The following is a 17,546-nucleotide window of genomic DNA, read 5'->3' on the forward strand; positions in this document are numbered from 1 at the left end:
TGTCAAGTGACTTGGGGAGACTACCCTCTACTCCTATTAGAGCCAGCAAGGCATTCAGAGCCTTAGCTAATTCCATTACACACACACAATCATGAGTGCAACACTTACACAAACAAAACACGCAATCATATTTGAACTCGTGACTCATTCAGCATAATCTTGAGACTCACAGCCTTTCCTGTTGTGAGACCACTGTTATCAGCCGTCTTTACTAATACAGTTAACTAAATCACAGCATGCTGTGAGGGAGTCATCACTTGAGGCAACTGATTGTGAAGCATGATTGAAAATGGCAGCATTTGCCCAGAGCAATCACGTAGTGAGACTCATAAGGTAGCTCGTCGTTTATCTAATATTTAACCTCTTGCCATCAGCAGCTCAACAATCTGCAAATATGCTGTTGGACCTTCCTACACCCATTTGTAACAGTACGTCCGTGATATTACAGAGGCACAAATAAAGCAAAGTGGGAGAGTATTGGCAAGTGTGTGCACATGTCTGCAGGTGCATGAATGTGTGTGTGTGTGCGTGCGTGCGTGTGTGTGTGTGTGTGTGTGAATCTAATTGCATACGATATTAACAATATTCTCCTGTGGATAGTTTGTAATAGAAAAAAAGACCCATCTTCAAAATTAGTGTTCCTCTGTCTGTAATTCATTAGTCTATGGAGGCATATGCCTCTACAGCACTCTCACCTCTCTCATCTCTCTCATCAGCTAAAGGAGCTCCACATAACTGATAAAGAATTGAGAATCTCTCAAGTGCATTTCAAAATCTTTCTCTACCTTTTGGAAAGTTACACTGACATTTCAGTTGAATCTTCCTGAGGCGTATCCCTTGAATCTTGATGGTTTACGTAGCTAGCTGTTCTTTGCATCCATTAAAAGGGGAATGTGAACCAAAGCTATGGGACCTGCTGTGCTGTGCTGCAGCTAATATCCCGACAAGAAACTCAAAACTAGAGCTGTAGCCAGGGGATTCCCCAACCTATTAACCATTTCTATTAATAAACATCTGCCCTACTGTGGACAGGAGACTTTTCATCTGAGCATGTCATGTCTAATAAAAGAATTAGATGTCTTAGTTCGTGGCTAATGAAATTTTAGTGTAGTGGCAGTGATTCAAACATATAGCTATACTAGGGAGATGATTCGTTGACCTAAGTAAAAAATAAAAACTGACTATATTTTATAAACTCAGACCACATTTTCCAATATTTACCATAGATATCACAAAGCAGCTGAAGTTGTCACAAAGTGGACTTCAACACAACATTCATGCACAGCATGGTTCTAAATATGCACTGGCATCCATCAATCCCTTCATTTATTCCCTCATAGACTTTATGCAGGGTCACATCTGAACATCTATCTACACATAAATTTGATTAATTTGATTTTTGTGACATATTCTCTAATCAAACAAGAGCTGGATTGTATCTCACACCAGCAGCACAGAAACCAGACCAGCTGAACCAATCAGACGCTCTTAAATGTGAATTGCTCATTGATACGTGACTTAGAACTTGCCAAAACTGACATATACAAAACATTTTAATTGATATAATTAAAGAGGGATCAATAAATTAGCAAAATATTTCTAAAAGCTGTCACAGCATGTGGAGCGGTGATCAAGAGGAAGGCGGGGGAAGCCAGGAATGGTCCAGCTGTTTAAGAAAGGCCTAATTAACCATTTCCTATTTATATCTCTCCCAGGAGATGCTGGAGGACAGAACTTGGAGAGCATGAGTGAAATACTTGCTACCTATGAGGATTTGAAGGGCTGTGTGGTGAATTGTTGCTTGAAAAGGGAAAACTGAACAGAGAGTCATGCATGCTTAGTTTGTTAGTGTTGTGTTAAATAATTTATGCATGCTCTGGTGTCTTGCTCCTCTTGCAATTGGCCTTCCTATACTAGTCCCAAGGGTTGTGACACGTGCACAAAGAAAATTTACTGAATCTGTGTATGATCCATAGTCCTACACAATTTTCAAGGACTGCCTCAGTCTGAAATACGAGCAGTTTCCCTTCTTTATTTTTCTATGGTTACTGATTTAGACTTGAGTAAGTTCTTTGTAGAGGAAATGTCTCAAATTAGAGTTTTGTGGCAGTCCTTGGAAGAAGCATGCTGCCCAGGAAGTGTGTGTCTTCACAATCTATTTCATGGACAGGCATCAGATATGAAATGTTAGCTATCAGGGGAGCACGGTTTTCAGGCTTACGTATGTTAAAGGTCAACCATTTTTTTATTATTATTATTATTATTTTTAACGCTATCATGAATATAATCAGCGGCCGAACTGAGGGGCAGAAGTCTGACCCATACGACGGGCCTTCGCTGGTGTAGTGTCACTGTGAACCAGATTGCACTTGAATTTTCTTTCAATCCCTTTTGACACTCAACACACAACTAGACCTCAGATTCTATAAGACAGCTGGTGTCATCATCAGGGAAAATTTGTGAGAGTAGGCCTGCAGTTGACAACCAGGATGAAAATAGTCAATAAAATATGGTGTCAAGAGCAAGCGAACAGCTTGAAATCTAACAATATATTTCAAAATGCAATCCAATCTTAAAAAGAAAAAGAAAGCTTATCTTGATAAATTTGCTTATCGGTGGAACATTGCGACAAGACCAAAGTGCATACCAATATATCTTTGTTTTGGCACTGGACAATATTGTATTGATTGTTGAATGCAATGCCAATAGAGCAATGCCCTAGCTGAAATTAAGCCTTTATCTTAAGGAACACAGTTTTGCAGGAAATTCTAGATGCAATACTTGTTTTTATTCTATTTTACTATTTTTAGTACATCGGCCACATAAAACAGATCAGTAACTGGCAGTGCAGTGTCTGAATTTAATGAAGTGTCAGAGAGACTGTGATAGCTGTTGCCAAGTACACAGATTGCAATGGACACCAAGAACACATAAGGGCTTCAAGTATTATGTAAGCCTGTCCTTTTTCAAACAGCTTGCTGGTCTGCCTATCTCTGTGACTGAGAGGTAAAGCAGGGTGGTTAAATATGTGCAAAGGTCATAGTGATGAATAGGTGAGGTATTGGCATGAAAAACAAGGAAAGACAAAAGGAGATAGAGCGAGATATTCAGATACAGGATTTTTTTCCCTATTTCTACTAATTTAAGTAATTTAAGGTATAACAGAAGTAATAGCACATATGTATACTATGTGTGCGCGTGTCTTCTGTGTGTGCGTCCATACTAACAGAATGTGGAATGTGGTGTGTGTATATATATATATATGTGTGTGTGTGTGTGTGTGTGTGTGTGTGTGTGTGTGTGTGTGTGTGTGTACTTCTTGCAAAATGAGAATTTTTTTTCTGCAACATAGGTGAAATTTCTGCAACAGATAGATAAGTGGGCTGTGGATAACAAACACCAAAATACAGGCGTTCCCTTGTGTGTTATTGTGTTAGCCTCTCTTTTGGTGTGTATTCATCCTTATAGTCGAAGGGTTTAAGGGGGAATTATAGGTCTTCAAGGAAAACATTCCAGAATGATAACAGATCCCTCCCTTAATGTATAGAAGCTATTGTTGTCTCCGAAAATACAGGACAGCCTGGCTGAGCACTGAGAAAACTCACAAGACTGTGCAGAGCACGAAAAACAAGAAGAAGAAAAAACACAAAAAACAAAACGAAGCAAAAATAAACCTTTATAACATTTGTGGATCCTTTATTGTCTGTGTTTGGCCCCTGCAACATGCTTCATATGTTGTCCATCCATTATCTATACCCACTTAATCCAATTCAGAGTCGCTGGGGCAGGGCGACACCCATGCCAGTCCATCAAATGTTTGTTCATTTTATTGTCCTTCAAAGTCATAAAGATTACAGTAGTTTCAGCTGAACAGAACATGACTGCGCTATTGTTTTACTCAGTCAAATTACTGTAATGATGCTGAGAGTATTCATGGCCCCTTCTGAAAGCTTGACGCTTACACCTTTAAACTTCAGATAATGCACCCTGCCATTACTGGACAGCAGAACCACAGGGCAGAGCAAAAATAGCGGTTGTTGTGTAGTGGATGAGACTGTTGGGCACAGAAAATATAAATTCAGTTATCCAATCAAGAAACAACCATGCCTACGTAGTCCAGGGTAATTAAATGCCATGGTTAGACTAGATTGTCAGGATTTGAAAGGTGCTTGAAATCTAACCAAAACAAATCGTACATCCCCCATGAAGAACGTATTTGAGTTGGGATGAAGCTAGTTTAGGAGAGTTGGGGGGGGGTCGTTTGGAGTGGTCAATTGAGATTAACTACACCTGTTACAATACTTTTACTGCACCAGAGAAAGGAGACGCAGACTGGAGATCTCAGTAGCGGTTACATCTCAAGGCAGAATCAAACATTTTCTCCCTGTATCTTGAGTGGCAAAGGAAGTAGAGCCTTAAAAAAAATCTATGTTTTTGAACATCTCTTCGAAGACTAAAACTCTGTAATTACTGTTTGAGCTGGCCGTCTAACTGACCAGGGATTGAAACGCCACGCCCGCCTGACTGCTGCTGCCTACACAAGACGAAAGGGGGAGTGATTGGAGGAGCATCACCATGGCGACTAGGTGACGTCATCTCCCTTGCTCTAATTGGAGGAAACCCCGTGGCCCCAGCTGCAGCATACTGGTCTGTCAAACTATCCCGTAAGGCCCGCCTCTCCCCCCCGCGCAAAACAACCAGTGGTTAATACCTCTAAAATGTCTGTCCATCAAGCGAGAAAACGGTTCGTGATTGGATGGGAAAAAAATCAAACAACGCCCTATTTAGCAGTTCAGCTGGATATGTTCGGCTGCTGCCGTTCTTTGCCTTTCTGACCAACCTCTCAAATCGGATCAATTTTGCGAGGCGAATTTTGGACCTCCGCTGGTGAGAATCGTTGAGTATCTTGTCTTTTAGTTCTATTTTTTGTAAAGATTAAACGTTAACGAACAAGTATATCCGAGCCAAATTCTGCCACGCTTTCCATTTTGTATGAGCAACGTCTGCGTGAACTACATTTTTATTGAAGGAGTGGCCCGAGCAGCTGCGCTAGCTAGTTTTAGCTTTCGTCAACGGTTGTTAACCCAACCTAGCTAACAGTGTTAGCCAGCTTTGTGGCGGGTTGTCTGGCAAAATGTGTTTGCCTGGGGATATTTCCTCTCTATCTGTTACACTAACCAACTCAACGCTGGTAAATAATTTGGGCGCCAACAAGACCCACTTTTCCGTAGTCTGCATACAGCCGGATAATTGTTCGCTTGGCTCGTTTATCTCATTTGGTTACTACCGAGCCGCCGATTCAATCTGGCTTTTCATTCACAAACAGCAACTAAGCCTTCCAAACGTTATCAACTTCCATTCATACTAATAGGATGGAAGTTCTTTGATCTTTTGCTTCTCCGGAAATTGTAGCTTTGATTTCCCCCAAGTAGATATATATATCCAAATATGTTAGTCAGTGCTGTGCTAATTTAATTCTTCTTTATTCGACAGGTTGTAACGTTGCCGTTGTAAACGGTTACCGCCGACCGAGACCCGTCCCATCTAGAACTTCGATTCCTCGACTGTCACTTTTCTGGACTTCTGATTTGCTGTTTATCAGTGAATACTACAATACAGATATAAAATTAAAAAAACACTATGGATAAAGTGGAGCTCATTCAGAAGGCCAAGTTGGCCGAGCAAGCCGAGCGCTATGATGATATGGCAGCGTCTATGAAGGCGGTCACAGAGAATGGAGAGGAGCTGTCAAACGAGGAGAGGAACCTGCTTTCCGTGGCTTACAAAAACGTGGTCGGAGCCCGGCGGTCGGCGTGGAGGGTCATTTCCAGCATCGGACAGAAGACCGAGGCCGGCGACAAGAAGCTGCAGATGGTCAACGAATATCGGGAGAAGGTGGAATCCGAGCTGCGAGATATCTGCAACGACGTATTGGTAAATTATTTCCACGATTCACCGCCGTTTAACAGCGTCGCGGTGGCTGATGGCTCAATATGTGGGCGTGGATTTATCGTTGTGATGTGGAGACGTTAGTTGAGCTCGAAGCGAAGTGATAATGTTGCACTGAATTTTGACTGTTTAGTCGTTTTTATACTGCGGTTTGGGGTGTTATAAAAAAAAACAAGTTTATTTTACAATTAGGATTATGTAGTCATTGCATCATCGGCCGGGATTCACTGTAGAACTAATAGTGCATATAATTGCTCGGCATATTTCAGCCCCGACGCTGCTGTGTGATTTGACTCTGCTTGTCTGCCTTCCTTGATAATATAATAAGGACAATAACTTTATTTATATAGCACTTTTATAAAACAACAAAAGGGTCTTTTTTTCTTTGGGGGGGCAATGCCTTCTGTAGTCAGTCAACAAGCCTCAGACCACTTTCAGGAGACACACGATTGATAGAAGAGGCCATATTTGTTCTGCTTTGTGAGTCAGCCGGTGTTATGAATGAGTCAGTATTGTCATTTCTCTTCATAATCATGCTATACATGTATACCCTGTCTCTAGACTCCATTCGGACAAAACGCAATTGTTTTAGTCCAGTAATGTGAATGAAATGTCATCTCCCATATTTCAAAGAGCTCCGCTATTCTATAAATGTGACCCCCTCAGCTAAAGAGGAGAAGGAAGTATTATGTAGTCCTCCCACCATTCCTTCCTTTTGGAAATCTGTAGCTGGAACAATGGCTTGAAACCTTGTGAAAGCGTGAACTGACAAAAGGTCATGATGACTATAGCTGCCAGCAAGGTGTGTCAGAATGGGTGGGGGAAGCAAACGGGAATAGACAGGAAAGCGGAATTACTCTGTATAGCTTTGTCAGTGAGTTTTGACTTCCCCTGCTTAATAACTACACTACCCATCTGGCACATGGGACTCTAATGCAGTTATCCAAGCGTAAGAGTTCATATAGTAGTGTTGCATACACAAAATACTCAAATTAGCCACAACCCAGCTCTCTTTCCCCTTCACAAATGATAGCCCCTTACAGAACCATGTATTGAAACCATTTGTTTCCCAAAGTATATAACATGCAGGGGGAGATATTCAGTTACCGCATACTTTTTTCGGTGTAGCTTCACTGCAGTTCAATGGCTGTTACTATTAGGTGCATTTATATTTTAACTTGTATGGTTCTTTCTGGGTGCAAACATAGTTAATAGAATTTTTCTGAGTTTCTGGCCGTATAAAGGCAGTACAAAGCTATGTTCATTTGCAACCAGCTTCCTGTACAAGTTTCCTAAAGCTGTGTTAGAACTTGGTGTGTGTGCCTTGACTCAGCCCATCTCTGCAGTGTGTACTGAGGGTGTGTCAGTGGAGGAGGGCGTTTTCCACACCTCATGCCTTAACTTGTCTGCTCACCTCTGGGTCGTTTTGCTTCCCAGGAACCAGCAGCACAATGATTGCAAGAGACCAGTAAGCTGTTGCACCCTTGTTAATTTCCTGCAAAGAGCATACTATGAAATCAGTGAATTCAGATTCACACTACAACTAAAATAAAAGATTGGAAAGCTATTAGCTCCCAGCAAGAAGGCACCAATGACTGAAGGTTTGGTTTTTACCTAGATGACTATGCAGGGCTACTAGACCAGCTGGTTTCGGCAGATTTTGGCTTTTAGGGAGCACATAGTTGTGGAAAATGACACTAATTTTTTACTGTGTAATAACTAAAACAAAGGATTGTGAGACGATCTATTAATGTGCTGCTGAAGGCTTTGTTCCAACAATGCTTGGTGCTTTTATTGGATGTCGCTTTTTTACCCTGAGGCTGGATAATGAGATGTAAACACCCCTACCTAACTGAGGGCCTGTTGCCGGTGGAGAAAAAAAATGTAGACATGTGTCATACACACATGGTCTATTTCACATCAGCCCAGGCTTGTTAAAGCCCATGGAGATGTATAACCTTGGCAAAACATTTCAAAGTCAAAGTCTCATCTAGGTTGTCATGGAGATGCCCTTTTTTGTAATCAAAGAATATTTGTTTCAGATTCTCAGATTGTAATGATTGTAGAAACAGAAAAGCAAAGAATAGAAGTGCCTCTCAGTCTGAGAACTCTACTATTATTTGTAGTGTTATTGATTTGACAACAAAGAGGGTGGATAATGTGAAGCAATTTGGAGATGTTGGCAGTTATGTCTTGTATCTTATGGCCTGTATCTAGCAACATTTTAGCTAGGTTCTGTGAGTGGCTGAAATTGGAGTACTGTGTGAATTCACTTAGTCGGGCAGCTCCTCTGCCTGTCTATTGTGCAGTGCATGCAATGAGAGAGGAATGCTTGGCACTTGAGACACGCGCATGTTTCGGCTGAGCTAATCTTTGTGTCAGTAAATGGCTGGGGAGTGGCTGCCATGATGGGTTGGGCTTAGGCAGGGCCCAGGCTCATTCTCTTTAAGGCAATAGAAGTGAACAGTATGGATCTCTGAAATATTTTCTAGTAATTTTTCATGTACTTAGTTACCAGAGATCCATGAAAGTAAAAGGGAGGGGTTTTTCTTTAAACAAACTTAAACCTGATTACTTGCCTGTAGGTCAGAATCCCCATTGGGTTTGAAGTATTGGCAAGCATCCTCATCCTGGGCAAAATAGTTAATCTGCTGTAAATCTCTTTAATTTGATCATAAACCTGGTTCTTACGGACACAGATTAGCCCCAATAATCAGCCCAGGTCCCTTTATAAGGAGAAACGACCAAGCCTGGGCCTCAACGATGCATTTTTCCAAGTTTTCTTTTGACTATCAGTAAAATCCTGTTTTTGGCTTTTTTTCATCTTAATCAACTGTTATATTCAACTCACTACTTTTGTTGTATAGCCATAGTTAATATTAAACATGTGCCATCTGCTACTGAATGACAATGAAATGCTTAAGTTTCAATCCATTCTTAAAGAATTAAAGATGGAATTTGTTGGTACAAACACCTCAGTCCATTGTTCTGCCATGTAGGCCAACTGCAGAACCTTTCTCTTAATTTCTGTCCACATTACAGTAGACATTATCCTGGATCCAAATTCTGTTGTTCATATACTACAGAGGCAGATCTGGAACTTGCTGCCAATGACAAACTTCCAGGTGTATTTAAATATAAATTCATATGCAGTGAACTTGGCTCTTTTGAGTGCAGATAACTGGTTGCATGAAGCAACACAAGCAGCACCAATTTTTTTTTCTTTTTCCCTTCCATCGGTAATGGAATATTTTTTGCAGAAAATGTTACAAGGGCATAAGATGAAACACCTTTTGAGGTGGTGAAATCACACCTCAGGTGCCAGTTAGCACTGAGGATGTGCAAAAGTCAATTTTTTTCCTAGTTGGGAGTTTATCAAATAGTCACATAGTTAGTCTCAAGGGAGCCCTATTAATTGGGCTCTAGTTTTCCCAGACCCTCTTATTCAGTGAAGACTTGTTATTATCTAGGCCTACACATACTCGCAATAAAAAGATGCATGTAGGAAAATTGGTATATCATTAATTTATTTGTATCACAATGCATCACAGCAAATACCGCGCTGCTTACTAACAAGCATTTCCCTCTCAAAAAAAGTGATGTTGCCAAACTGATATAGGACTAAACTTATATGCATTTACCTGATCTGATTACTTTCATGGATTAAGAAAAACTAGTTGGATCCATCTGGAATATTATTGAGGGGGGTTGTGGATCTTAATTCTTTTTTATTTTTCCCATGGTTTGTGCGCAACTGCTGCCATGGCCTATGCGTGGCAAATTGTGGTTGCTCACTCACTCACCCACTCACTGACAGCCTGAGAGGGACATATAGTAGGGACATTAAGTAGGACGTGTGCGCAACTGCCGCCATAGGCTATGCATGGCAAATTGTGGTCGCTCACTCACTCATGGACGACCTGTGAGAGCTGCCCCCCCCCCCTTCTCATTGAATGCTGCCTTGCTGCCCCTACAGGTGCACCGTGGGTCTGGATGGTTTTGTGTATTTCTTTTTCTTTCTTTTTTTTTTTTTTTTTGGACTGTTGACTTGTCAACTATTAATCAACTAGTCTGGCCCATCCCTAGTTTGCACCGAGACATTAGGCTGTGCTTCATGGTGATAACAGAGGAACAGTGCTTGTAGAATCCGTTTTGAATCTGGGACAGAAGATGGCCAGGAACACACAGGAGGCCTGGCCTGATTGTGGACAATTTAGGAAGACTCGAGCTGGAACTGACGCAGTGTGAAATGGCTCCTCCTTAAAGAACTGCCATCCATTTGGCTCTTGATGGAGTGGAATTGTACTCATTAATCATTGAGGTGTGCAGCTATAAAGAGCAAAGGGATTAGTGCTCTTGTGCAGGGGTTTCACAAGTGGGTCACAGAGAAGTACCAGATGGGTTGCAGGATGTCTACAGTAAACAATGTTCAATGTTGACATGCCTTGTCTGTTTCATGTGATCATGACATGATGGCCATGACTGAAGACAGTAAAGACTGCGTTGATAATCCGTGTAGAGAGGATTGATAATTGTCTAGCTTTCTGACAGGTAGTGATGATTTATTGATTATTTTATTGCACTAAATAATTGGTGGTTCCTGGACTAAGAAGCATCTCCACTGGTGGGTCAAGACAGGAAAAAGTTGGTGAACCCCTGCTCTAGAGGATGGAGGCTGACAGGGATAGGGTGTGTGTGTGTGTGTGTGTGTGTGTGTGTGTGTGTGTGTGTGTGTGTGTGTGTATGTATATATGTGTGTGTGTGGGGGGGCTTATGCTTTAGATCTGGCTTGTGTCATTTTAGTGTCACAGTGGTTTTATGGTTTGACTTGATAGTTTATAACCCATCTCCTTGTTGGCACTTTGAGTGAAATCATTTGACTTTTGGATTGAAACAAAATATAACTTACCCTGTAATCTTTCTGTCAACAGGAACTGCTGGACAAATATTTAATCAAGAACTCCACAAACGCAGAAAGCAAAGTCTTTTACCTAAAGATGAAGGGAGACTATTATAGATACCTCGCTGAAGTTGCCTCTGGAGCAGACAAAAAAAGTGAGTTGAAAGGCCCATATTCCTGACACTTATCTACACTTACTGTTTCAGAAGTCCTCAATTGCAAGGATATAGCTTCATCTGTTGGTCTGTGGAAGAAGCCTTGTCTTGATTCATGTTTTAATTTTATTCAGGAATACATTTTCTCAAGTCAATATCTGTCCTTCCACCAAAAATTTCTCTTGATACAAAGATGAGTTGTTCCTAAAGCACACATGTATCCTATAAATAATCTGTCCACGACCACCTTTACTGCCTAGGATACAATTTTGGGAAGTATTTATGATACTGACATGTTTTTAACTGGATAAAAGCCACTCATCTTCATTGGAAATGTTTCTGCCATATGCTTTCTTTTTTCCCATCTCAAAGTTTGAACAAGCCATACATGTCTTCCTTTGTCTTATTTGGGGCCCCTTCCCACTCCCAAATAGGTTATGTTAGATGTTGTCATGCTGGAAATGATGTAAAGTATATTGCAGTATCACAGCCGTGATCACAGGGCCCGTTTCATCGGAGGTGGGTGTGGACTAACACCGTGGGCCTACAGTTCTCCCACAGGCCATTTGTTGTATTACACACAAAGCACTTTTTCCTCCTGTCCAAAATGTTATTAGGTTTGTGGATTCCATTTGTCCACTTAATTTTTCCACTCAGATACAGGAAATTGATAATAATAATGCAGACATTTTCCCCATGTGGTCTGCTAACTGTTGTCTAAATTTAACTACCTTTTTAAGAAATACTTATCAAATCAATTCTGTAAGGCGTGCTTTTAGTTTTCAACAGCTTTGAATTGATTAGAAACTTGAAAACATTTGTTTTAATGAATTTGCTTTTCTTCAAAGTACTTTTTTTTTAAGATTGTCACGTTTTCGAAGAAAAAAATTGAAGATGATAAAACGTTAACAAGGGATTATATGAACTGGTTATCATGATGTATTGATAATATTTAAAGGTAGAACGAGTAGGATTTTCTAAAAAGCAGTGTATAGACTCATACAAAAAGAATGCTTCTCAATCATCACTTATGGCCCAGTAGACATATGTGGCGATGTCTACCTGCAGAGACCCTGTCCTCTCATTGTATTGTCTTATTTTCCTTATTTTGCTGTGTGCAGGACAGGACGTTTCTGGGTATTAACCTTTGGGCAGTAGGACACTTAAAAAAAAAATGTAGCGACCAAGTGCCAAATCGAGATCGTAAGCACGCATCCAAGAGGAAGCTACGACAATGGCGGACACAGTGCTGAAAAAAATGCAAATATAGCGAGATGATACGCCACGTGGACAAAGCTTGTTCAAAAATGAGATTGATTGAATCTGGGGTTGGCCCTCACCCGCTGGCAAGCACTGAAAAAGAGGATTGGAATGAAGATTGACATGGAGTTGGCCTGTACGCTGGGATGTGTTCTGACAACTACGGTCAGGGGGCGTGCACTTCTGGTGTCGTTGAGCCGGGGAGGAGGGGCCAACTTTGAATGTTGTGTTTACAAACTGCAGCCAACAAATTGTACTCATTCCAGCTTTAATGTTGAGTTTTACATACCCTGTACAGTTGAAATGGCTTTTGATGTGGTCTTAGATTCATTCCATCCTTGTGTCCACAGCAACAATCGATAACTCTCAGGAGGCATACCAGCAGGCATTTAACATCAGTGAGGAGGAGATGGACCCCACACATCCCATCCGCCTGGGCCTGGCCCTCAATTTTTCCGTCTTCTATTATGAGATCCTCAACTCTCCTGAAAAAGCCTGCAAACTGGCCAAGCAGGTCAGAAAACATTCTTATTCATCATATATTGCATGCCCAAATCTTGTTGGCTCTTGTTCAGTATACTATATGACCACCTTATTCTACAGTTAGCCAGAAGTCCTTAAAATCTCAAGGTGGAAGTGAATTTGAAGATTTACTACACCAGTTGTATTTAAAATTCATTATTGTACAAGCAGGAGAACATTGTTGGTGGATAGAGGTTTTGCCATGGAATTCAAAGTACATGCAGTCATTTTGTGTTGTCAAGTAACTATTGTGTTTTCCTGCTTCTTCCTGCAAACAGGCATTTGACGAAGCTATTGCCGAGCTGGACAAGCTGAACGAGGAGTCCTACAAAGACAGCACTCTCATCATGCAGCTCCTCAGAGACAATCTGACAGTGAGTTTACACCTGCTGTGACACACTTATTGGCAATAAAATGAATGAACATCACAGGGGGCTGACCTTTTGAAAAATAAATTACTGATTGTCAAAACAACAGTACTATGTTTGGATTCTTGCATGTTGTTGTTACTTTCATTGACATTTGGCTTACAAGAAGGAAATCTTGTTGGATATGCTGTTTTTTATTAGATTACATTGGTCAAATATCTCAAAATTGCATTGCTTTTTTTTTTCTCTAGTTATGGACATCGGACAATGCTGCTGAGGAGGGCGAGGGTGGAGAAGGAGGAGAAGGTGGCGAGAATGAGAATTAAAAAAAAAAAGTTGGTGTACTCCAAAAATAAGAGAAAACATTTTTACACATCCTTCATTCCTTGTTGCTCTACTTAAAACATTCTAGCATTGAAACCCAGTACTGAAAAGAGTTGTGTATGGGGGGGGGGTGGGGAGAAAAAAAAAGAATTTAGTCTTTTCACAATGCTGATTTGGGAAAAAAGATACTGGAGATAAGAGAATCCCTCCATTCCTTTGGTTTGTGTTCGTCCTGGCCTTCCATATGTGCAGTTTCTGCTTTAGAAAAGCATTAATAGCTTTACTTTGTATCAAAATCTTAGTTCAAAGTAGAAGGCAAAGAAATGCATCATAGGGTCTCTCATTTAACAACTGGAAACCTAAGTTCTGTCAACTCTTTAATAAAGTTGAAAATGTTAGATTTAAGAACTAGTATTCTCAATCCCTTTTTTAGTGTCTGTCTACACAGCTGTGTGGTACGGTTACAGCTGCTGCAAGCCCAACTTGATCCATATACATTAGTTTGATAATGCAGGGAGTGCCAGTGTAATGGGCTGGCTGCTGTTAAAATACAGCAAGGTGTGGTGCTCATTGGTTAAATCCTCACTTTCTGCCTGGGTTAATATGCCACTTTTTCACTGAAGCATGTCTGTTTTGGGGGGGAAAAGGTTGTCTTCATTGGACCAATACCACCTTTTAATGGGAAGAACAAAATTCCATTGTGCATGTTTTACATATTACACTGGAATGGGAACAAATGCTGTAATACACACCAAATGGCCATTTTAGTACTTTCAATGCAGGCTTGTACACATAAGGAGGTGTTTGGTTAGTCCAGTGATTGTTATTAGAGATTTGGACCACTATTGTGTTTTGCTAATCATTGATTGTAGTCCCCAAAAGCCTTGTGGAACTGTTTCAATCCCTACGTTTCAGCTATGTAACATGAATAAAACATTTTTTTAAATCAAGTCCAACTGTCTGTAACTGTTTCCTTGCTGTGTATCTACATTGCTTCACATCCATTTTTTTCCGTTCTTCCTAAATGTTGTGAAATCAATATTTTCTCTGCTAAAAATCTCTGGCATTTTAATTTTACCAGAATTTCCCCCTGTAAGTAAAAGACCAAAACAACTAATTTGTCATGGCACTTTTAAAGTTAATTTGTGGGTGAATTGTAAAGCTTTCATACAATATTTTGGCTGGAGAAATTTCCGTTTTTCCTTACTGAAAATGGCATAAAAGACACACACTGAGGTTCAGAGAATGCCTTAAAGAGCCGTACGAATACATTTAGATATACTTATTTCACTATACTCCGTTTCACGACATTTGCAGAGAGGAAATCATTCATGTCAGCATGTAGCAACTCTAGCATTCATTGGCGTATACGTACCATTACGCCCGCCTATCGTTGACGCTCAAAAAAGGCGGATGTTTTGCAACCCATGTACTTCCGGGTACGGATACTAACTGTCAAGGCTGCTTGTGCTGGCATCAGCCGCTAACGATGATGTCAGTACAAGAGTAACAGTAAGCCGGTTAAACTATTTTAAGTTGTATGATGATGTACATATTATTTATTGCCTTTATTGTCCCTTTTTGGGCCGACTGTGCCATTAAATCAAGAGTCACTCCGGAAGAAAATCCAGAATTCGGTAAGTTGCTAGCAAGCTAACGTATGCTAACCTTAATTTTAGCCGTCTTATTGGCTGTTTACCTTCGTGATAGAGCAACACTGTTTCATGTTAGACAGTAAAATAGCTAGACCGATTAAAGTTGAAGGTTTCTGAGTGCCACATGTTTATTTATACCAATGTTGTGAAATTATGGACAACACGCCTGGCTCACAATGTGCGCATATTGGTGAAAAAGGAATATGCTTGATATTAGCTAGCAAGCGAATTATCTTTAGGGTGAGTTCATTGATATAGCAGCTTTTACCAACAGCCGATAAGTGCTAGCCTGTTAACGAGTCTTGCTATCACAATCTTGTATTTAAATTTGTTATAAAAGTTAGGGGGGGGGACTTTGATGTTCAGCTCCAGAACTATTTCACTGGGCATGTCGTTGGTGAGTAGAGGAAATAGAATGGACCTGTGTAAAAAATGTTTTGAGTTAACTGGTCTCTTTGCTAAGCGTTGAATGCTCACGTCATTATTTGGCCAACATTAAAGTTCCCCCTTTTCTCTGTACTGTAGAGTCTCTAAGCGCTATCCTATCAGACTTTGAGGTCCTGCCTTGGTCAGGTCTTCAACAGCACTCCGTGAGGAAGAGGGATACCCACACCCAGTCCAACCTCGAACGCCTGATCAGCTTCAGTGCCTTGCAGAGGTACAGCAAGACCCTAAAGGAGTCAACTCCATCATTACCAATAACCGTACTTAAATGTTAAGTACCTCAGGGGCGATTCCCAGATCAGATGTTTAGGGGGGCTCAGCCCCTAATGATACTGTGACCTGGATACAGTGCCTTGCAAAAGTGTTCCACTTTCCTGCTAAATCACCCATTTTTTTGGATAACAATATGTTAATGTTTTCTATATATGATATTTAAATTTACAACGATACTTTTAATGAATAACCATTAAGTAACATGAGTTTTACACCACAAAGTATTTTTTAAGAAAATAAAAAATTAAATATGTTGTTTGCAAACATATTCAACCCCTTTCACTTTGGCAAATCCCAATTCAATTAGGTACACAATGTTGCCTTTAGAAACAACACAGTTAGGTGGGTGGTCTATTGTAGTGTGCAATAATAATGTTTCAGAATGAACAATAACAGATTTCAATACAATACACCTGTTTTAGAGGACCCACAGTCACTTAATGAAACCTCAGGCAAAGACTCATTCATAATGACCAGAAAATTCTAAAGTAAATAAAAGATCAAGTTATAACAAAGCAGATATGAGGAGAAATGTATAAAACCTTGTTTCAGTCTCCACATGGGGAAAGTCCATATCATCAAGCAATGAAAGAAGTGTCATACAACACAGATAGTGATAGACAGCTCACCAAAATGATGTTGATACATTGCCAGACACATCAAATCAGCTGCACAGTAATACTGATTTGACCCAACATTCTCTGTCAGAACATTCAGCAATTTTATTTGCTAACGTTTCAATTTGTGTTTTTCTGCGCCAGGAAATCCTAAATTCTCTACCTAGCTACTTCTTGCGAGATCAGTTTGAAACTAGGGGTGGGTAGGAAGTATAGAACGGTGCTGATTTTCAATTTACAAGCATTTAATCCCTCAGGCAAGTTCGCAAAAGGTAGGGTTAAGGGTTAGAGGTAGGGTTAACAACTTCCCGAAATGGAAATAAGGAAACTGAGGGGGGGTATAATCTTAGACTGAGGCGCTGCGACTACTGTGGACCTATAACAAATATTTGATTATTGCATAATGCTCATTTTGCGGCGCAGTGGTTAGCGCGGTCGCCTCGCAGCAAGAAGGTCCTGGGTTCGAGTCCTGGGGTAGTCCAACTTTGGGGGTCGTCCCGGGTGGTCCTGTATGGAGTTTGCGTGTTCTCCCCGTGTCTGCGTGGGTTTCCTCTGGGGGCTCTGGTTTCCTCCCACGGTTCAAAGATATGTAGGTCAGGTGAATTGGATGTACTAAAAATTGTCCCTAGGTATGAATGTGTATGTGTGTGTGTGGGGGGGGGGGGGCTGTGATGGCCTGGCTGCCTTTCCAGGGTGTCTGCCGCCCAATGATTGCTGGAATAGGCTCCAGCGACCCTGAGAGGAGGATAAGCGGTTAAGATAATGGATGGATGGATGGATAATGCTAATTTTCTCAAAAACGACAGGTCTTGCTGTTACACCTGCATTACCCTTCAGTAGTTGACTTATCTAATAATTTAACATAATCTAATGATATAGCACAGAAATGCCCACTGGTTTTGAGGACTCCCTATGTCTTCTGCAGACTGTCACTGCTCCTATGATTTTCTCCTGATGTATGTTGTTTGATGTCACAAATTCCTCCGTGACTAATAGAGAAAACCCGGTGGCAGATGGTGCAGTTTGCCTTGTACACATTTAATTCTCACTCATGCATTCCAGCAATTGGTAAACATTTT

The 17,546-nt window shown here is 40.7% G+C and overlaps 2 protein-coding genes across 5 annotated transcripts in view; both read left to right on the forward strand.

Annotated features, from left to right (window-relative positions):
• Positions 1-4,793: 4,793 nt before the first annotated feature.
• On the forward strand, positions 4,794-14,428 carry LOC130125960 (14-3-3 protein beta/alpha-like). 2 transcript variants are annotated; one of them, XM_056295332.1, is made up of 6 exons: positions 4,794-4,887; positions 5,494-5,934; positions 10,881-11,004; positions 12,615-12,778; positions 13,065-13,160; positions 13,406-14,428. In XM_056295332.1, exons 2-6 carry the CDS (start codon positions 5,641-5,643, stop codon positions 13,478-13,480), a joined length of 753 nt encoding a protein of 250 aa, XP_056151307.1. In that variant the 5' UTR covers positions 4,794-4,887; positions 5,494-5,640; the 3' UTR covers positions 13,481-14,428. The 2 variants fall into 2 exon arrangements, with proteins under 2 accessions (XP_056151307.1, XP_056151308.1); XM_056295333.1 differs by having other exon boundaries at positions 4,807-4,896.
• Positions 14,429-14,926: 498 nt separating this feature from the next.
• adam17a (ADAM metallopeptidase domain 17a) overlaps positions 14,927-17,546 on the forward strand; it is a 40,133-nt gene continuing 37,513 nt past the window's right edge. For all 3 annotated transcript variants that reach the window (XM_056295792.1, XM_056295791.1, XM_056295793.1), the window contains exons 1-2: positions 14,927-15,115; positions 15,659-15,791. In XM_056295792.1, the coding sequence (XP_056151767.1) occupies positions 15,019-15,115; positions 15,659-15,791 (230 nt within the window). In that variant the 5' untranslated portion in view covers positions 14,927-15,018. The remainder of the gene's footprint in view (positions 15,116-15,658; positions 15,792-17,546) is intronic.

This window comes from Lampris incognitus, chromosome 16 (genome assembly GCF_029633865.1).
Source record: "Lampris incognitus isolate fLamInc1 chromosome 16, fLamInc1.hap2, whole genome shotgun sequence".
Taxonomy (NCBI): Eukaryota; Metazoa; Chordata; class Actinopteri; order Lampriformes; family Lampridae; genus Lampris; species Lampris incognitus.